This window comes from Rhododendron vialii, chromosome 9a (assembly GCF_030253575.1).
Source record: "Rhododendron vialii isolate Sample 1 chromosome 9a, ASM3025357v1".
Taxonomy (NCBI): Eukaryota; Viridiplantae; Streptophyta; class Magnoliopsida; order Ericales; family Ericaceae; genus Rhododendron; species Rhododendron vialii.
The window spans coordinates 5,415,762-5,437,881 of record NC_080565.1 but is presented as its reverse complement, the minus strand read 5'-3'; the positions used below and the strand labels follow the sequence as shown (position 1 = coordinate 5,437,881).

The following is a 22,120-nucleotide window of genomic DNA, read 5'->3' as shown; positions in this document are numbered from 1 at the left end:
CCCAAATAGTTTACTTGTTTTTACTTTTTTTTGCTAAAAATAGTTATTTCCTAAAATATTTTGGTAAAAGTACTTTTTTTTTTACTTTTCCAATTCCTCTCATCGAGTCGAATTAATAATCCACAAAACTATATGCGGAAATTTTTTGAATAAGGACAAAAACAAAAAATGTCCTAAAAGTTCTAAAAGTTGTTAGTACAACTTCATGTCACCGCCACTGGGACACCATCACTTAGAATGTGATGGCAAGATCACTTAAGAGCATCTCTAATCAAACATCATCTATTTCTCCATTTTAGAGGATGAAATTAATTTTATTTATAAGTGAATATGGAGAATTTTACTATCCATATAAACTCCAATGACAACCATCTATATCTCTATATTCACACTCTATTTCAAATACTTCCTCACCCTTCCTTCCATCATTATTCTCACTCACTCAAAATTTAATACTTTTTGCACTTTATATTCAAATAGTAGGTTTGGAGGGTCCTCCAAAACATTTTTCCATACTCTATATGTTGAGGATGAAACTCAATCCTTCAAAATGGAGGAAAATATGGAGGGTGGTAGGAGATGCTCTAACAAATTTCCATTGGGAATGGTTAGTTGGCAATCCAGTTTTAAATTGCAGAGTGCCGTTTGCGTGTGATTTCAATAGTTTAAAAGTATTGTTCATGGTCAAGATTTGCGGAGACTATCTTACCGGTAAGATATATACTTTTGTAAATCTAAACCATAGTCGTAATAGATGACTATAATTGAACAACAAATGCATTCTCTGTATTTGATTGCAGTGAAACCGGCTCCTTTTTAAAATTCGACTGGGGTTATCGTGATGGCTAACCAAGGAGAGCATGCAGGAGCTGTTTGGATGACCAGATTGTTTGGCATATTTTTCTAATTTTAGCCAATGTTTGATTTGGTTTGGTTTTTGGTGCCATAAACGGGAAGGACCCCATTGGGGGACCCAGTAGTATTAGTACGTAGTAGGGTCTATTATTTTGGATTTCGTTGGGATTCTCTCTCTCACACAAGTATTTTTTAATTTTTTTTGATAAGTTTTTCTTTCAAGTATTGTCCAGTTGCTATATTGGAGATCCAGATTTGCTTACTAGATAGTCCATGTTTTTCGTGTTTTAATTTTTTTTTTTCAAGAGAAGGCAGTCAACAAATTGCTCGAGTTGTAGGGCTGTTAAATAGTACATCATTTATTCAAGAAAAAATTATTGGCTGTTTATGGGACACTGTCGATCACATGGAGCCGTAACACTACTCAACACCACATATTTATGTTAGGTCAATCACTAAATATATGAATTATACAAAAATGTGTGATGTTAATTAAGATGTATTGGGGGCTACATGGCGGTAACCAAAAATCTTGCAATAATTGCTCCTAATACAATCTCGAAGGCTTGTTGTTTCTATCTCTCTCCCCATTCATTACTCTCAAGAACCTCTCTCAAAATTCAAACCAAATAGGGTCACGTTTTCATATAAGAAATTTCTTGTCTGAGGGGACATTTTCTTTTGAACTTTGATTTGGGTTTTTTTGGAAAAAAGACTATGAACATTGAGCAAGTGCAACTCCACCGTAAATTTCATATGGACGTCGCTTCTCTTTTAAACTACCTTTGACTAACAAATTCTTGTCAATTCTTACTTTTCAACCTTTACTTTTAATCCCATTTTTTCCTAACCACACTATATATTTCTTAAGCTAAAATTCTATTGTTAATTAGCTGTATTTTTGTGAGACCATTATTATGGATTGTGGGCATAGTTGTTAAAAAGGATATATGATACGTATTCTTTTTATATAGAAATTTTACGATATGACCTTATATCCTACGATTTATATGCGTATCCAAATTCGGAATGTATCCTGCGATTATTTGTTGGAAAAAAAGTCAGACCTTATTTCAGGAAGCGAAACCCCAAATGCATTTATCTAAGCTGTTTGATCTAATTATGGCATCTTTCAAACCATTTGATAAAAATTCAATCTCAATGTAGTGCTTGTATAGAAGAAAGAACCATACTTGGATTGTGTTTTGCTTGAATTTTCTCTCTCTAAAAAAAGGAATAGAAAGCCTTAATGTAATAGGCCCCAGTTGTAAGCAGTGTTATTAGGTGCATCTACTTTTTAATTGTATATTAATTATGATTAATATTGTTGAAGCATAAACTAAATTTAATATTTTTGCACAAGCAAGTTAAGTGCAAACAAGTTCAATTGACGAAGCTCCAATTGTCAAAACCCTAAATGGAAGATATTATTGAAGAAATATATAAATATCTAGTTTTTATGAAATATCAAGAGTTTTTTATGAAAATTAATCACATGTGTAATTCTAGAATTATCTCAAAATTTATCTTATGAAAATATCTTTGTGAGAATTAGTCACATTTGTAATTCTAGAATTAACTCAAAGTTTATCTCGTATGAAAATATTTTTGTACTAGAGTTTTCCATGTGGTAGTATATATAGGGATAGATAGGTTTTACCAAGCCAAAATGTAATTTGAGTTCAAGTGTAATACAAATACTCTACTTCCCTACTCTTGTCTTTCATATTCTTTCTTTTCCAAAAATCTTATACAACTAAACAATAGAAATTTCTACTCTTCTAATTACAAACCAATCTTGAGATATGCAATACGTTTCTCAATACGATTTATACAACTGAAAAAATGATACACGATATGTATCCCAATTTAAAAACACTCATTGTAGCTTGAAATGATTATTCTTCAATTTTAATTTCCATTCAAGAATTACCCTTTTTTTACTTTGCTTCTTGACTTTGCTTGAAACCTAATTTGGGGTTTGCTTTGAGGATTGTTTTTGTTGACAAAACTACAAGAATAGTTAGTGTTGTGTGATGTGTCAATATATGACTTTGTCAAATAGGAGTGCCCTATTTAGTTTTCTCGTGGAGATTATTTTGCCCCCTATTTATAGCATATTTGACTTTGGCCGAGATTTTAGCTCACACGTGAAACGTTCATGCCAATAAATTGTGTAAAATGTCTATGAAAAGATCTTAACACCATGCAGTGGATGAAGAAATTAAATACATTCAATGGAAGTTGAGTGAAGCTCAAACACGATTGAACATCCCAACCATAAACTTAGGCTCCACCACAAAAGGAGCTTCAGTCAAAGATATACAAACTCTGAACAGGTCATCAGCAAAATTAGCATCAGATGGAGTAGGAATAAACACACTCTCAGTTAGGAGATCCAGATTTGCTTACCAAATAGTCCATGCTTTTCGTGTTTTAAATTTTTTTCCTAGAAAAGGCAGTCAATGGATTGCTCGAGTTTTAGGGCTGTTAAATAGTACATCATTTATTCAAGAAAAATTTATTGGTTGTTTGTGGGACACTACCACATGGAGCTGTAACACTACACAACATCACATATTTATGTTAGGTCAATCACTAAATATATGAATTCTACAAAAATGTGTGATGTATCATGTATGTATTGGGGGCCACATGGCAGTAACTGAAAATCTTGCAATAATTGCTCCTAATACAATCTTGTAGGCCTGTTTGTTTCGGGTTTCAAAACCAAAACGCACGGTCTCGAATAATTTGTTTCTATCTCTCTCTCCATTCATTACTCTCAAGAACCTCTCTCAAAATTTAAGTCAAATAGAGTCACGTTTTCATATAATCCAAATCAAACAGGGTCACGTTTTCATATAAGAAATTTCTTGTCTACATTTTCTTTTGAACTTTGAATTGAGTTTTTTTGGAAAAAGACTATGAGCATTGAGCAAGAGCAACTCCACCATAAATTTCATATGGACGTTGCTTCTCTCTTTAACTACCTTTCACTAACAAATTCTTGTCAATTCTTACTTTTCAACCATTACTTTTAATCTTTTTTTTTCCTAACCACACTATATATTTCTTAAGCTAAAATTTCTATTGTTAACTAGCTGTATTTTTGTGAGACCAACATTATGGATTGTGGGCATAGTTGCTAAAAACGACATAAGATACGTATTCTACGATTTATATTCTCTCCTTTAGAGAACGATACATATTCCACCATGTACTTATCTAAGCTTTAATATAATAGGCCCCAGTTTTTAATTGTATTAATTATGATTAATATTGTTGAAGCATAAACTAAATTTAATATTTTTGCACAAGAAAGTTAAGTGCAAACAAGTCCAATTGACTAAGCTCCAATTGTCAAAACCCTAAATGGAAGATATTATTGAAGAAATATATAAATATCTAGTTTTTAGAAACTCTAAAATATATATCCTTGTGAAATATTCAAAGTTTTTTATGAAAAATAATCACATGTGTAATTCTAGAATTACCTCAAAATTTATCTTATATGAAAATATCTTTGTGAGAATTAGTCACACTTGTAATTCTAGAATTAACTCGAAGTTTATCTTGTATGACAATATCTTTGTACTAGAGCTTTTCATGTGGTAGTATATATAGGGATTGATAGGTTCTAGCCATTTTGTACCAAGCCAAAAAAGAAGTTTGAGTTCTAGTGTAATACAAATACTCTCATTCCCTACTCTTATCTTTCGTATTCTTTCTTTTTTAAAAATCTTGTCCAACTAAATAATAGAAACTTCTACTCTTCCAATTACAAACTCATCTTAAGATACGTGATACGTATCTCAATACGATTTATACAATTGAAAAAATGATTTATGATACGTATCCTAATTTGAAAAACACTCATTGTAGCTTGAAATGATCATTCTTCAATTTTAATTTCCATTCAAGAATTACCTTTTTTTTACTCTTTGGTTCTTGACTTTGCTTGAAACCTAATTTGGGGGTTTGCTTTGAGAATTGTTTCTATTGACAAAACTACAAGAATAGTTAGTGTTGTGTAATGTGCCAAGATATGACTTTGTCAAATAGGAGTGCCCTACTTAGTTTTCTCGTTGAGATTATTTGGCCGAGATTTTAGCTCACACTCACGCATGAAACGTTCATGCCATTAAATTGTGTAAAATGTCTATGAAAAGATCTTAAACAACGGTCTTGCTAACCTCGGATAATATACAAATAATTTCAAATAAGTTTAGACATCAATACATATCTTACAGATATTGATACACTTTCACAAATATCGATAAGCTTTTTGTGAATATCAATACACCTTTTACCTATTATCCTCCACCCTAAAAGCAGAGGTTAGCATTTCCCCCTTAAACAATCCTAACTAGGGTTGCTCGAAAAATTCGCTTATTTATTTCCAAAGTAGTTGGTTGAGTGAAAACATGCATGAGACAGCAAGTTAAGAAATCATTACAAGCCTATAGGTTTGTATGGTTGTTAAATAAAGGATACCAGAATCAGTCGAAATACACTTACAAACCCGGGCTTCGGAATATAAAAAAAATAAAATAGAGAATTTAAGAAAATTTAATAAATAAGCACTTTTACTTTTATTACGAAAAAATTAATTTTAATGCATGATTCGCATGCATACCATACCAAAAGTAGCTTCAACCAAACTATGTAGAACATTTCAATATCTCTACGCTCAACACCCATGTAATGTAAGACTAACAATTTCGCTGTTTATATTTTTCTTTTTTTGGGAGCAAAATTACAAGTAACAACGTACCATGACATAATCCAAATGATATCAACCATCTAACTCCACAGTGAGTTTGAAAGTGACAAATTCCCAATAAGAAACTAAATCCGTTGGTATGTTGGTAATTGGTTTCCTCCCAAAATTTCAGGTTCGATTCTCCTTGCCAGCAACTTTTGGAGCCACCGACCATCTCACCCCACTAGTAAGCGTGTGAAACGACTGTGGGAAGGACTGAAAGAGATTAGTATGAGGTGCACGCAAACTGATCCAAAACACTTTACATTACACACACAAAAAAGAAGAAGAAGGGTATTTGGTTCTTCAGATATTGGGGTGCCCTTAATATGATGTATATACAGACATATTGATATATGTGTACAATGATTGAGTGTCCACTGTTGTAGGATTCATAGGCCTTCTTGACATCAGAAATCATGTGGTCCTCTGGTGCTCAATGTTCAAAGAAAATATCAACTTGTTGAGGTTTGATTGAGTAAATTTTCCAACCAAATCATGAACCCTGGTATTCTAATCAAATTCCAACATTCACAAACTCTTGCAAGGAACTGTCCACCAGCTCACCTTTGCATTTGTGGGGGCGCCAGCTGGTCAGAAGAGAGATTTCAAAAGTTTTGCATCTATTATTAGAATTTAGTACTCCCTTCTTTCAAGAGAAATAATTAAGGGTGTTTACACGAGCGCATGCATCATTGCATCTCGATTAATCCTTTGGAGATCAATCCTAACTATTGGCATGCATTTATCTATCTATAGATTAAAATGTGTAATTATGGAAAGATCAAGCTAATTGTATCGAGCACGTGTGGCTTAATCTATGAGAAGTATCATAATCTCGTGATCTCTTCTTTTCTTTTCCTTTTTTTCTTTTTTGAGAAAATGAACATGTATGAATTTTTGAAACCGGGATGTTCGAAAGTGGAATCCAAACAGGAATCTTCTTCATGTGGGGCTAATCATTTTGGTTTACCATGTCTTGAAATTATTGGAGCTACAATTATTAGATTTGATTATGCAATTATGATTTGTAAATGTACGTCAAACAGATCTACAAATAACTAGCATAATCATATGAACGGTGCCCGTGATAGGTCCCACATTCTGGACCTCAATCTACCGTGCAACTACTTTTAGACTCATAGGCAGGGGCGGAGAGACATAGAGACAAGGGTGGGCAGCCGAACCCACTGGCTGCCAAATTTTCATAGAGATAGATATAATTTTTATCCCATTTTTATTAATTTGATCCCACTTTAAATTCATTTTTCCCCCAGTCTATATAAGGGTTTTTTACTTAGGAAAAAAAGAGTCAAAATAGAATCTCCAAAAACAAAATTCTCAAACATGGCGCTAGTTTGTTCATTCCTCAAAACAAATCAAGGGTTTCATTTAGACGTGGAGCATTTTCCGCTATGAAGATTGTAAAGAGTATGTTTCAAAATCGTATGTGTGACCAATGGATACATGATAGTTTGGTTGTGTATATAGAGAAAGATGTTTTTGAAACTATTACAAACGAGGCTATCATCCATTGTTTCCAAAATATGAAAAGTCGTCAAGGTCAATTGTAAATCGAAGCTGCATTTTGTTGTTAATATATATCTACTTTTTGACTAACTTGTTAATCCTAATTGTTTCTTTCAATTAACAACTAGAAAAGTAAATTACACATAGTTTGAATTTCCGATCCCACTTATCAGAAATCCTAGCTCCGCCACCGCTCGTAGGACATCAACCACATACAAAGTCGATATGCTGATAGGATACTTGATCAGAAGACAACTATGCATTATTCTTACCAAGTTATCAAGTTGATCAATCGGGATTATAAGTTATGAGCACTGACAGGCTAGCTGTTTGTTAATTTTCAGGGAAAAGAATTTGAAGCAAAGGTCACAAGACGTACTTGTTGAGCTAGGGTTTGGAAGAGAGGCCGTAATACAAGCTCTAATTTTTTTTTATGGCAATGAAGATCAAGCAGCAGGGTATCTTTTTGGGGGGCTGGAAATGAATTTATCTGAGTTTCTGGGACCAAAGTTGATTTCCACAGCTTAAAGTTATCACAAGAGATGAAATGTTCGAATGTGACAGTGATGCTTACAAAGTGGGATGTATTTGAATGTGCATTAAAATTGAGGATAGCGCGTTTCTTTGGATTTCTTGTTCTTCATTTTTAGTTCTTTTTCTGCCCAGATTTACGTGAGAGATGGATAGAGGATTAAAGCAAGCCTTGTTTGTTCACCTCCTTCCTGGGATGGTAACATTCAAAATCAATAGTCAGCCACGATTCAGTATTAATAGACATTGAGCATCAAATTGAAATGACAAACCATCAAGCGAATTTAAAGCCGCAGATGAGCCTTGCGATTGACGCCTCAGTTTTCCGATGTTGTGTCATCATGTTACCTTTAAAACAATAGTACATACTGATTTTTGGATGATTTCTGCACATTTTTTGGGTAAAGATCATCGTACGTACATTTGAGATATGAGTTGAGAATCAAGGATCACTACAAACTCGTTCCAAAGCTGGGCGGTATATTTCCAGCCACGTTCATGTGCTGCTCAGTGCATTTGCAGCAATCTTCCCTATGCCTGTCTAATCAATGTCCTATGTTTATTTTCCAATCAGAATCACACCATACTAAAAGGAGAAAAGGTGCCGAGAGAGATTTAAGGGGAAAGATTGTCTTCACTCCCCAGTATATCCACCATCTAAGCATTTCAGATTGATATTTTGGGGCTTTAGCGTGTTGAAAAACCTATTGGAGTAGCACTGTACAGAATTGTAGGAACAAAATTCATACTACCAAAGACCACCCATTTCAAATCATGATATTAACTTCAAGCTACGAAGTTCTAATCACAAGGTATTTCAAGGAAACTGAAAATACTGAATGCCATCACCCAGTTCGACAAGCATGGTTCAAATGCCAAAACCCACCTGAATACAATGATTACCAAAATTTGCACCCAGAGCCAACTTGACTGATTTGATGCATGTAGGAAGCAGAAATCAAATCAAGTACATGTCTCTGGCAACTACAGTAGTACAGCAAATATGGAATGTAAAATCAGGGACAAAGCCCCAAACAATGGCGAATATGAAGATCAAAACCTTTCAGCCAATCTGGCAGTAACTGCCCTTAGTTTTGAATACACCTTCCCAGCTGGAGACCCTAAAATAAGGCTACAGAGAGAATCTCTTGCAATTTTGATGTTTGCAAAAGACCCCAATATATGAATCTTGGTGTCTGCAATCACAATCCGAGTCTTTGTAGAGTTCTCAATGGCAAACTTAGTTTTCCCTGCTTTCCCGGATAGCCTACCAATAGCACGAGATAAGTGCTCACCTCGAAGGGTTTTTACGTCCTTGATCTCAAAGGATTCAACATAAAGTTCATCCATACGCAAAAGGGCGATAGCATCTACCACATCAAACCCAAGCATGAATGCATGGACAAAATCTGCACACTTTTGGAGGTTACTAATATCAGGTGTCTCTTGTCTGGTTTTCAATTCAACCTTGCGAGCCTTGAGATTCATGCGGATGTCAATCTTCATTTGCTCATATATTGGAGTATAAATTTCCATCCATACTTTCTTTAGGGGCGTATACCGATGCGGTGGAACTGAAACCTTCCGAAATTGAACTTTACCTTCAGATATCTCATGCGCTTTCAAAGGCTTAAAGGTTGGCTTTGATGGAAAGGCTGCAGGCTTTGGTTCAGGGATAACTTTTTCAACCTCCATGGAAGTGGTGCCTTCATTGGCTTGCATGGTGTGATCTCTCGAGTACAGCTCTAGAAGCAGCAAAATAAACAGGAAACAGATGGTGATGAGATTTAAGCCAAATATGTACACAAACAAGTCAAATAAGGTGCATGTAAATGTATTCATGTCCAATACATCGAAGAAAGAGATTATCGAAACGAAAAATGAGAACTTTTTTAAATCACTATCAGGAGATATGTCTTGGAGGTGCTATACAACTCGGCTAGTCACTGACCTAGGCAAATTTCCTGCTCCATAAAACATGCATCAGAGGAAAGAAAAACACAAGATTGTGACACGTAAATATGAGGTGAAGGTCAATCAATGTGAAAAAAATTTAAAAATTGTTTTCTAAATCATTAAGATATGCGCCGAACATGTATTCACGTGTTTTGAAAACTATTGCAAGCAAAAACACAAAAATACCGAACAAAACATGAACCAAACGGGCCCTTAATTGCCTTGTTTTGATCCGAGTGGCCTTTCCATTTATCACTGACATGGAGTTCCTAATCCTTGCAGGTATTTGAACACTCAAAATACGACCGCAATACCGAGGAGACAAATTAGCAACCGGAAGAAGTTCCTGGGGAATCTCACTACCAAACATAGAAACTTACCCTTCTTATGAGTTTGTCCACTAGATAAATCCCTTTGCCCTTTGTTTTGCACAGTAAGTCATATGTACTGTTATCTGCAGTTATGCCAGTTCACTTGCTTGTAATTAATAATCCAATACTTCTATACTTCAAAGTGAGCCTTTTAATTTCAAATGCAGCCTAGAGAGTTGAGAGCATTTTTGTTATTTTGTCTGCTTATAATCCTCAGGGTTTAAGTTAGGAAGCGTCATTGTTTCACATAATCCTGCGGAAGAGACATTTTGTTTCACTATGACTTACGATTGAATATAAACTATCTGGTATTAGGTGCTTAAGAACTCAGAATCATCACAATAGTAGAAGAAATAATTCAGCAGATGATAGTGCAGAAGTTTGGGGTAAGTTATTAATTAACTGGTCTTGCTAAGGGAAATCAAGATTGATGGGTCCACGAGTAAAACCATCGTTAAAAATCAAAGACATTTCATGGTTATTGGTGACACTATACTAGGAGAGGTGGAATTGAGATTAGGGTTGAGAGCAAACTGGGTTAGATGTATGGAGACGAAATCAGGGCTTTTGATCAGATCATACCAGTTCCTGCACACGGATTTGCTAAGGTTTTTGGTGAGTCTTAGGAAGCAGCAGGGATTTGAGTTCGGATTCTTGCTACAGATTAGACAGAAGCAATAGTTGAAATACCAACTGCAATAAAATGGACCAAAACATGGCAGAATTCTATCAGTCACACTAGTTACCGATCAAAACAAGCAGCCCAAGGCTCATAGCAAGGTCACAGGAAAAAAAAAGTATCTTGAAAGATCTATTCGGAAAAAGGTGGATAGCTTCATGAGAACGCGTAATAATACAAATCGAAAACAGTATAGTCAATTAAAAGAGAATCCATCGATCAAAGCAACGAAAATTCAAGAGTTACACACAGTTCCATTGAACTCGATAACAAATCAAATTTAGAAGAAGCACAAAATTACTACCAGGTACAAGCAAAAACAGAGAGATCGGAGCAGAAATAGTTTAAGCGATTATATAAATTCGCACACATGTAGACACACAAACTCATGTGCACGTAAAGGGCGAGAAGAGATGAGGCTTACGAGAGCTAGAGAAGGAGAAGGAGAAGGCGGCGGCGGCGGCGGCGGCGGCGAGGCGAGAGATGGAGGGCTCTCAGTGATACGTTAAACTGAGAGAGAGAGAGAGAGAGAGAGAGAGAGAGCATGAGGTCGCAAAACCCTAATGTATACGGGTGGGGTTTTTGCTCCTCTACGGGAACTGTTTGTACTGTTGCGTGTGACGGCCAGGTGTATTGAAGTGGAATAACTCAGGGTTGCATACAAGCCGAGCCAAGATTTATCGAGCTCGACATGTTTGCTAAGCGGGTCAAAAATTTGAGCTCAAACCGAGCTCAAGGCTTAACGAGCCGAGTTTAGTCATTTGCTAAATGAGTCTCTTTAATCGAGTCGAGCATCTCTTAAAGCCTTAACAAGCCATGTTTTTTTTAGGATTATTGAAAACTCAAGCTCGAACTCGACACATTTAGTAAAAGGGCCAATCCGAATCGAGCTCGGTTCATTTGCATGCACAAACCTTATTAAAAAATAAGCTTATTTCACATTTTCAAACTCAAAATAATAAAAATGAAAAATATTTTTTTGATTTTTTTTTGCACTATTCAAAAGATCTCAATGAGATCAAACAAGATCCATATTGTTAGAAAAATTATTTGCGTAAACACATTATTTTTTAGTTTGAAATTGTCTTCATAAAAAATAAGTACTTATTTTGGATTCTGAAACGGGCTGGAATATCATTTAGTGGAGAACCGGAGATTAGCATATTCAAAGAGGGTCTGCTGGTGCATTTTAAAAATGGGTGTTAACGGTTGACTGTTTTGATTGAATGAAAATCCCAACGTGTGAAATCATTTTTCTATACGTTTTGTAGGATTACAAACCAAGGTTGATAAACGAACCAAACTGTTTAAATTCGAGTTTGTGTTTGTTTGTTAGAATTAAGCTCAAACAAGCTATTGTTTGTCTTGTTTTTCGGCTTATAAGTTTAAAAAATTCAGGCTACTCAAAAATTGATCGGTAATTGTTAAGTTTTCAAACTTGGCTTGAACAACGAAATGGCATAGTTAGCACGTGAACTTCCCTTTAGGAATGCATTTAGTTTTCGATGATGTTAGAATCATTTGCCCAGCATAAAACATCTGAAACAGTCTCTGAGAAGTACACATTTTCGCCGGAATGCCAAACCCTAGTCCAGAAAAACAGCACTAACAAAGTTACAGTGACCAAATTTCCGATCGCATAAGCGCATATTCTTCCATCAACTGATTATATATAATAACTGGTACAACTGCATTGAAATATATTCAACGCCGGCAACGATTCTGTTTCGTTTCCGATCGAAAAAACATACCGGAAACGAACCAACATAAGGAAGTAATGACTCTAAATAGTAAATACCTAGATTCCCAAAATTAAAAGCACAAACACTTTATTTAATTATTAAACTGCATTAAAAAATTTTAAAAAAAAACACTTAGATGTACCTAAGAAAGAAAGTCTTAGTAATTAATCTTCAGGACTCCCTCCCATCAAGCAGGCCTTCACTAGCATACCCAATTCCCCAAGCCCTCACCTTCCATATCCTCTCCACTTCCTCAAAGGTCAAGCCTTTTGTCTCCGGCACATACACCGCCACGAAGACAAATGCAAGAACTGCCACACACGCCAGTATCAAGAAAGTAGCACCGGTCCCCGCAGCTTCGGCAATCGAGAGAAAACTCTGGGCCACAATGAGATTCGAAACCCAGTTCACGGTTGCAGACATTCCGCCACAAATCCCACGATAAGACTCCGGGTATATTTCCGAGTTCACGGTCCAAGGAACTGCTCCCATTCCTGGTGCAAAGAAAGCAATGTAAAGGGCTAACCCTAAAATCGCCAACCACCCATAGAGCCCATTTGAAGAAGTAATCGAAGATTCTAGGAAGAATGCTACAGATAGGAGGATAAGGGAGATGATAACACCGAATAAGCTACTGAGCGCTAATTTTCGACGTCCAAAGTGGTCGATGAGGTAAATTCCAACGATGGTTCCGGCAGCATTCAGTGCAGCGATAATGAGTGATAAGAGAAGTGCTAGCTGGTTTGAACTGAACCCTGCCATTTGAACGATTGTTGGGCTGTAGTACATGACTGTGTTAATGCCTGTGAACTGCTGAAACGCCTGCGTATTTGCAAGACCAAATGAGTAGAGCATTTCATAGGAAAAAGCGGTGAAGGAATAAATAAACACAATTAGGTTGTTGTTCCCTGACTATCGAGAAATCATACGAGGATGAACCAAATTACCCAGTAACAACGTGCCCAATCTTGTTCTTAAGTTTTATGCAACAATTCCTTTTTCAAAGTCGAACATTAATCGCATATTGGCATTAAGCAGCAACAACTATGCTAGCAAGAAAGAGTTATGTAATCTAACTAAGAGCACTTCCAGGAAAGTGGTAAAGAAAAAGAGCATAGAAAGTGAAGAAACTGTTGCGTGTGATTAACTGAGAATATACCCCCTCAAATGAAGCTTGTGAATATGGTAATTTCCAACATTAGGTTCCACATGTTCCTAACTGATAAGTCAAAAGCAAATCCTTAGAGAAAAGCTGCTACTGTTTGAAACAAATCCGTTATGATAACAGCAAAAGTAGGTTAAACCATGTTGGGCTATTGCCCCATCAATGGGTCACCGGACTTAACTCTGACCATATTTAGCTGCAGCGGATATCTTTGGATCAAATCCACACTCTTACATGTGACTAATAAACTTTTACTGACCAATTACTTCTGATGACATGAAGTGTAATGCAAGTGAAACATTTTAAGCTGCCCACAACCCACAAGAATGCAGCCTCCCGAAACACGCAATGAAACTTCATCCATTTTGAAGAAGGTTGAGGTGTAAACTGGGTTGGGCCGACATGGCACATTTACAAGTAGGCACAGCACGGTATGGGCCGGCATGGCACGACATAGACACTTGAGTGGGCCACATTGGGCCATCATTTGGGGCACACGACACGGCATGAGCATGAATGTGTGTTTCTCTTCATGTACTTATGGGACTGGCCTATAAATTTAACTTTATCAAAATGATATTTGTTCTTTCTAGAATTTATTTTTGAACCATTGATTCTTTTACTTCATTGGATCACAAGTGTATAATTCAAGATGCACCCAAAAAAAACAAAAAATTATTTTTTTCAAAACCATGGTAAAATAAAAGAAACTATGTGTATTCATATTTGTAATGATATAGTTATAGCTGTTTGGCAATTTTTTGTTACAGCTCTCAAAAAATTATAAAGGCCAATTTTGTTTGTACTTGTATAGTTGTATTTTTACCTTTACACGAGCATGACATGACTCGTGGCGTGCCCATTGGCCAGGATGGGCCTAGAGTATTCTAACATGACACGGCATGGCACAATTTATAAATTGGCCTAGGCACAGAAGTAAATGGGCCAGGCTGTTATGACATGGCCAATTTGACGCCTCTAGGAGAGGGAAGCTTTCACAACTTTCTATTCTTGGAACTCCAAGCCAAAGCAAATGTAACTTTTAGTCTACGTTCAAATATTCCTAACCCCAGAACTTAACTCTGTTTGGAACCCATGGAAAGTAAAGGAAAAGAAAGGAAAATTAAAAAAATTTCCCTTCCATTGTTTGGTTGGAAGAGAAAGAGTGAAGAAAATAATAATTTCATGTGTAGTGAATAGTAAATTTTCCCTTCCCTTTTCCTCTCATTTTCCTTCTCTTTTATTTTCCTTCCCATGGGTTCCAAACAGTTAGTTAAGCCCTTGTGCAAAAATTGATGGGGTTAACTATTAATCAATACAAAAGGCTACACAGCTATTTTTCTCTAGCCACCAAAAATTGCTGACACATTATTGATGATATATTTCATACTTGGAAGAGACTAAGGGAATTTTGAAACCACACCACAAACTCTATGGTTAATTGCAACAGCACTCCAGTTAACAGAAAAGAAAGCATCTCAATTAAGGTGGGACAAACTTGTCCACTCTTAATTGCACCAGAATATGAAAGTAAATTTTCTGCAAAGCATCAATCTTACCTGAAGTCCAGCTCCAGCCAGGAAAGCAAGTCTGATTTCTTTCTTTTTAAAGACATCCCAGTAACTGACAGAAGTCTTTCTCTGGTGTTCTTCCTCTAATGCAGCAGAAAGTTGATCTATCTCCTCCACCAACCGATAAGGATCGTAAATTTTAGAAAGAACGACAATGGCTTCTGATTTATCTTTCTGCATGTTAATACAAATAGATCTTCAAAATGCCAATTTAAGAGGGGGAAAACAAATGGAGAAAGAACTGCGTGGAAGATGAAGTTCTTAGAAAAGTGAAGTACTTTGTACCTTCATGTAAAGCCAACGTGGGGATTCTGGCAAAAATAGCATAAGGGAAAACTGAACCACAGCGGGCACAGCAGAAACTCCAAGCATCCATCGCCATGTCCCTGGAACCTGCTCAATCATTGACATGGCATAAAGACTTCAACACACAAGCTGAGGAAAATAGCAAATGAGTAAAAACAAAGCTTTCATGCCTCCTAAAGACAGAAAAAAGAGAAGATGAAGTAACGCATCATTGGAAAATCGCAAATGAGTAAAAACAAAGCTTTCATGCCTCCTATAGACAGAAAAGAGAGAAGATGAAGTAACGGATCATTGGGAAAACAAAAAGATGAAAGGAGGTGTCAAGTTTGCAAGCAGACCCTTCTGACACATGGCTACAACTCGTTTTACAACTCCAACATATAACTATAGCTCTATTTCCCCACTTTCCCGCAAGTATTTGGTACAACTGAATAGCTTATGTGAGCTTTGTTAGAGCTTTTCCTCCTCGGTTGATTATCACATAAACTGGGGCAGCATTTCCACTTATTGTCCATTGGTTTTGAGTTGGATTCTCTAAAACGGGTCATTTTTTTGGTTTTACAATAAAGATGCGCATTCTTGACAATGGGATACAAAATCAATTTTTCCTAGTTACAAAAGGAGAGCATATAATCTTCAACAAAACTATTAATTAAGTTCCACTCCTTTGCCTGGTCTTCTAGTAAACAGGTAATTCGACCTGCTTTACCAGACTCTGACAAAATTTGCCCTAGGGGAATGAGGCCACCACATACACCAGAAATCCAAATTAAACTGTATTTTAGCCTCCCAAGTCTCTCCCTCTTCCCTCCAAACCATACCCCCAGGCGAGAAAAGAAGGGAGAATACGAATTACATCCAAGGCAACTTCCGAGTTGGCTAGTCTACCAGGTTCCAGCCATATTGTGGAGTGAAGAACGAATTCACTCAAACCCTCTTCCCACCATAAAAAAGTCAACTCGATGCTGCCTCCTCAAAACTGCACAAGGGAACACCTTCATGCCAAGAAAGCATTTCATGAACAAAAGACAAAGTTCTCCTGCACTATTGCAAATGAAAATTAATATGCCTTACTCGAAACCATATTGACAATATGTCATTAAAGTCACAAAGAAAAGGCGTACACTCCGCAGTTCCTGATTCGTGGGGTAACAATAGGAAGAATCAAGTCCTACGTCCATTGTCATTCACAATAACTATGAAGAAAGCAAAGCTGGTTTGACGAGGAGACTGTAAGGCCCACATGTACTAGCAGTTAGCACAGAAAGCAGTTGAAATTAGTGGCCTCGCCAATTATTCAAAACTTTCTAATACCCCAACTAAAACCCAGTTAGTCCAATTTTACCAGCACGAAAGTGGTGGTACTCCAGAAATTCAATTATAAGACACAGCAATAGTTCAATGTCCTCTTAGTTTGAAGAAAAGAACATAATAAATGGGGAAGGACTGCTGCAAACAAAAAAGGAGGATAAAAATAAGCTCCTCAGATCTCCATCGTCTATAAGAATTCTAATTACCATGGCGTCAAACAAAGGCTAGCAAGAATAGCACGAGCTGTTTAGAGAACCCATTTGGAGTCCACTCTGAAAAGCTAACAAAACTACAAGCCAGAAATCGAGAAAGTTAACTTCAACACAAATCTAATCTGATACTCTGGAAAGAGTAAAGGCCCTGCTAACAACCACCGAATGGGCTGTTGATAATAATATTAATAAACACTTAATGCCAAAAAAGTTTGATTTGCAATGCACATTACACAAATTTTATTACACGATCACGAAATCTTTGTAGATAGCAATGCAATTTTTAAAACATTAACCGCCGCCCAAAGGGCAAAAGCTGAGCATTTTCCAAAAACATAGCAGTAGCAGCAGCAGCAGTCTAATCTGATGGAGATGTGGTATCATGTTTCATCTTGGATAAACGATATACTGATTTGAGTATGGGAAAGTGAGTGAAACAAAAACCAATAACAATCTGACCTCAGTGAAAGCAAGGTTGATGAGGTATGAAAGAAATTGTCCACCAGTAATCATAAGCACATTAGTGCTGACAAGACCTCCTCTTATTTCAGATGGTGATGCCTCTGCAATATACACAGGAGCAGTAACAGAAGCCACACCCACACCCAATCCAACCAACAGCCGTCCGAATATAAGGACATATGGATCCGGTGCAGCGGCCATGACAACAGAGCCAATTGCAAAGACAACATCCGCAAGAAGAGTCGCTTTCTTGCGTCCATAAGCGTCATTTATCCACCCACCTGCTGCAGCTCCAAAAATTGCCCCAACCAAAGCCATGCTAACAATAGTCTCCTGCAATATCCAGATTGAAAAGTTTCTTCTGAAAAAAGTTCACAACTACGTGACATTTCTCAATGTTAGGAGGAAATAGACTAGGTGGAGTAAAATATGTCTCAACTATGAAGCTTCCAAATACCAACTAAACACAAAAGATTCATTCTAATGTAAGGAAGAATGGTTCTTCGTAAATCAAGAATAAATTTTCCAAAGTAGTTTTTGTTTCCTAGGAGACCGAAGTAAAACATTATTTGAATTTCCAAATTCCAATGTTCCCACCGAAACATGTCAAAATCCTACAAAGCATTGAGTCGTTTCGACACCTGTTAGAAATAATCAGCAATGAAATTTACGTACTTACCCAGATACTTTGACTTCTCCACAATGTTCCGGCTGTGTTTTCGAAATGTTTCAGAAAAGCTTACAAAATGTGCCTTTCCTAGCTAAATAAAATGAAATCTGGATCTTTTCCACTGGTAAATTACTGCTATAAAGAACACAAACATGTAATCAAACCAGAATATCTCCCTCGAACACTAAACACAAAACCCTTACTACTACTGATGCCCGAACCTCCCACCGGTAATATGCCAACATGCAAATAAATCTTCTTACAATTCACACTTGATGACAACTCCCTAAGTCTATCTTTCCAGAAAGCTATGAAGATTTGATTTTTCTGCATCACATAAAAGAGCCAATGGGCCTGTGCTTGTACCTGTAAGAAACTACTTTCATTAACTGCCTCAAAGTCATCTCTGATATAAAGAAGGGCTCCGGATATTACTCCTGCAATCAAATTAAACAGCATACAGCATCTCAAATGGGGGTCAGAGCATGAGACAAGGTAATTGAGAAACGCAAGTTGAAGTAACATGGAGACATATCCAACCACACCCAACTTTCCATCAATGCCAAGGGAATTCTCAAGTAGACCTCCCAAAAGGCAACGGAGGTGTGCAAAGGTTTCCTCGGTTACTAATCAAAGGGCACCACAATCTAGCTTTTATGTTATTACACGGCACAAACATAGTTGTTGTTAGACAAAATTAAGATTCAAACACAATCAAGAAATTCCATACAAGAGTGAACGATTAATAATCTATTAAGAGACTCTGAAAGCAAGTCTACAGAAGAATGTGGACTGATTGAACAAAAAATTAGGATCTCTTTGATAAATCCCAAAGACAGTGTAGATACCCGTTGCAGTTTACCCACAAGGTTGGGCTTTTCCACGAGTTTATCATTTTGCCTCCATCATTTGAAACACACGTTGCAGCATGTCAGATTGGCGAAACCCATTGCAGCACATCAATTCAGAAGTGCCCATTGCGGCAAAGATGGGGTTTGGGGGGGGGTGGGGGGGTGGGTTGGGTTGTATTTAGCTAAGGATTCAGACCTGGAAGTATTAGGCATTCCTGTCCTCCTAATGAAATGTTCTCCCTTGCTTATTCAACATAAGGCATTTTTATTTATTTCAATTTAATTTTCAAATACAAGTAATTATGTCACAATTAGGTAAGAAAAGTAGAAACACGTAAAAGCAATGGAGAACAGGATCATGCTCGAAACTGAAAGACGAAACGTCTGATGGTAAACTAATTACGCAGCTGCCAGATAGTAGACGTGGTGGCCAGACCAACACCAACATATCTTGTGGTCACCTTCTATAGAAACGGTAGCGAGTCCTTTACACCAGCTAAATACGATTATTAAAAGATGAACAAAACAGGGATTCGCCGAGGTTTGAATCCTCCTAGTGCTATCAACTCTGGTGGTGCAGTTCATATGGGATTCACCGGGCCTAGTAGAGGGTAGGTTGATTCGAGGGATTAGCTGAGGTGCGTGTTAGTTAGCCGGACAGCTTGAGTTATGACCCGGACATCATGAGTTATGAATAATAATTTCTTACAATTACTATAATTTCAGTAACAATAAACAAGTCCACGATCCCATACATGGAAAGTGACAAACTAAATTGTCAAACCGCGTTTCCACCATATCTCCTAAAACCAATCGGTGTTAGGGAGGGCTTCAATTAAGTCATTTATGGCATTCGACATCGCACCTGCAAGTCTGTTTTTAGAGCAGTCGTAGGGATGGCATTGTGTAACCAAATCCAAGGGGCACTTCGGGCCCAACATAAATCAAAAAAAGCAACCAATGAAAGACATTAACAGCAGAAATTGACCAACTTCTTGACCACCAAAAACCACCAATAAAAGAAATTGCAAGAACATCACGCGAGGCTACATATATGCAAAAGAAATTAGTAGTACCGGAACTGTCATAACAAGTCAATGAATACCTGTGTCATAACCAAAAAGAAGTCCACCAATGCCAGCAACCGCAGTCAAACCCAGCACATATCCGTTGCTGAAATACGTGATTTTCCTTCTCTCCGCATCTAAGTACCCTGAACTCCCTGGTAACGACTCGATTGTCATCTTCAGATCAGTCTTTAACACCACACAAAAAGACTCTGAAATTCACACAGAAAATTTGGCCATTTTTTGAGCAAATGCAAGCCCTATAACAAATCTGTGCTTAATATATACTGATGATCCAGTTAAGCGGATAAACCAAACCCAGAAAATGTTTCAAAGACGTGAGTACACAAAGGCCTTCTTTTTCTTCTTCTTTGATCAGAGTACACAAAGATCCAGAACCCGGAAAAATCTGAAGAAGTTGCTGTGCAATTTGAAGGACGGTAATGATCTCAAGACCGTAAGAAGCAAGAAAATTCAAAGCTGCCCAGGGTTCAAGGCCACACGGCACACAGGCCAAGAGAAACCCCTATCAAGAAAGAGAGGAATTCACAGCCAATAATGGAAACCCATAATTTTCAAACACGAATTTCTCGGCTGTCTTGTAAGGAAAAAGATGATTTTGTTATTGGGTGCTGGATTTTCTCCCCCGAAAAAGGCATGATTTTGCTGAGGAAATTTGGTTTGCGTATGGATATGAATTCGCTTTCTTTTCCTGAGAAAAAAAACACGTGAAAAATATTTATTAGGCAGAAAGTTGGGGTTAGGGGGTTGGTGCGGAGACTTGGAAATGGAAATGGAAATGGAAGAACCAGACAAGGAACGACCGAGTGAAACGTACGGTAGTTATTTATGGTTTTGGACAGATGAGTTGCACTTTCTTTTTTTTTTATGTGTCCCCCCCCCCCCCCCCCCGCGATAGGAGGGAATTGGTATCCTCTCCGGTATGTGTTTCAATTTCTCGGCCACTTTTTTAGCACACTTTGATGATCGATTTCATTCATTTGCAAAGCTCGGCGAGAACATTAAATTTGACAAAAAAATTTAATCATCGGAATTTAGTAGATATATGATACGAAAACAAAAATTGGATCCAAATACACATTGAATCAAATTTTTGTTTTCTCGTATTTTTCACGTGTGCCGATCAAACATATAGTACTAAATTCCGATGATCGTAATTTTTGTCAAAATTAATGTTCTTGCCAATCTCCAATCATCAAAGTGTGCTCGAAAAGTGGGCAAAAAATTGAAAACGAACCAAAGGGATACCAAGACCCCTCCTGAATTGTGATATACAAAAGTTTCTCCCCCACGGTGACTCCTGAAAACGAACCAAAGGGATACCAAGACCCCTCCTGCTAAAACGTTCAATAATTTTAAAAACAAAACCTATAGCAAATAAAACTCCTACACATGTTTTCGCGAAAAATATGATCCAAGTGAGACTAATTTTTAGATTCATTTTGTCTTTATTTAAAAAAATTATTTTTAGATACAATTTTTTTTTTATAATTTTTATCGAAACGAACTAATAGTTCGTAAAAAATTGATGCGAAAATTAATAAATGTGAAAAAATAAAGACAAAAAAAATAATCCTCCCATATTATTTAGCCAAAATAGGACTAAAAGACATTTGCATCAATAAAAAATATTTGGTAAAATTCAATGATCTACTCCGAGATTTCTGACAGATGCAGAATGATGCTTCAAACTCTGCATTACTAATGTCGGTCGTCTCTAAGACTTCACTTTGTATCTATAGTTTAACGTTGGACCCCACATACTCATCATTTAGAATTTTCAATGTCGTTTCTTGTGTACTGTAAGGGTATTTTTTAGAAGGAAAAGGCCATATACGTACCCGGATTAGGGTTAGAAATAAAGCTAGTGAGCTATACATGCTCTATGTAAACCCTGTTTCAATGATAATAAGAAAAAGTTACCACTCTCACTTCCATGAATGTACCCGATTTTTTGAAACTACGTAAATTATTGTGTGTGTTCATTCTTTACAGTTTTCGTATTCGTATATCGCTTGTGTTTTGTCCTACACCTCGATTGTTTCCATCGGTTTG

The 22,120-nt window shown here is 36.8% G+C and overlaps 2 protein-coding genes and 1 long non-coding RNA gene across 4 annotated transcripts; all 3 read right to left on the bottom strand.

Moving 5' to 3' along the window:
- Nucleotides 1–8,427: 8,427 nt before the first annotated feature.
- Nucleotides 8,428–11,274, bottom strand: LOC131299993 (uncharacterized). Of its 2 annotated transcripts, XM_058325603.1 has the most exons (3): nt 11,112–11,223; nt 10,591–10,701; nt 8,428–9,426 (listed from the first exon to the last, which is right to left on the bottom strand). In XM_058325603.1, the coding sequence occupies exon 3, from the start codon at nt 9,401–9,403 to the stop codon at nt 8,735–8,737; it is 669 nt and encodes a 222-aa protein (XP_058181586.1). In that variant the 5' UTR covers nt 9,404–9,426; nt 10,591–10,701; nt 11,112–11,223; the 3' UTR covers nt 8,428–8,734. The 2 variants fall into 2 exon arrangements, with proteins under 2 accessions (XP_058181586.1, XP_058181587.1); XM_058325604.1 differs by lacking the exon at nt 10,591–10,701 and having other exon boundaries at nt 11,112–11,274.
- Nucleotides 11,275–12,293: 1,019 nt separating this feature from the next.
- On the bottom strand, nt 12,294–20,901 carry LOC131299991 (inositol transporter 1). Its single transcript, XM_058325602.1, has 6 exons — nt 20,083–20,901; nt 18,493–18,563; nt 17,454–17,789; nt 15,451–15,558; nt 15,154–15,339; nt 12,294–13,251 (listed from the first exon to the last, which is right to left on the bottom strand). Exons 1-6 carry the CDS (start codon nt 20,219–20,221, stop codon nt 12,601–12,603), a joined length of 1,491 nt encoding a protein of 496 aa, XP_058181585.1. The 5' UTR covers nt 20,222–20,901; the 3' UTR covers nt 12,294–12,600.
- On the bottom strand, nt 14,270–15,144 carry LOC131299992 (uncharacterized). The gene is made up of 2 exons (XR_009190839.1): nt 14,862–15,144; nt 14,270–14,669 (listed from the first exon to the last, which is right to left on the bottom strand). It is a non-coding gene; the product is annotated as an uncharacterized LOC131299992 (long non-coding RNA).
- Nucleotides 20,902–22,120: the final 1,219 nt, after the last annotated feature.

Bases quoted from the DNA above. Each gene is read 5' to 3' on its own strand.
- LOC131299991 (XM_058325602.1), bottom strand. From the start codon at position 20,221: ATGACAATCGAGTCGTTACCAGGGAGTTCAGGGTACTTAGATGCGGAG. The intron at 17,790-18,492 runs GTACAAGCACAG...TGGATATTGCAG, and splicing joins ATGAAAGTAGTTTCTTACAG to GAGACTATTGTTAGCATGGC. The intron at 15,559-17,453 runs GTCAGATTGTTA...ATGATTGAGCAG, and splicing joins TCAACCTTGCTTTCACTGAG to GTTCCAGGGACATGGCGATG.
- LOC131299993 (XM_058325604.1), bottom strand. From the start codon at position 9,403: ATGCAAGCCAATGAAGGCACCACTTCCATGGAGGTTGAAAAAGTTATC.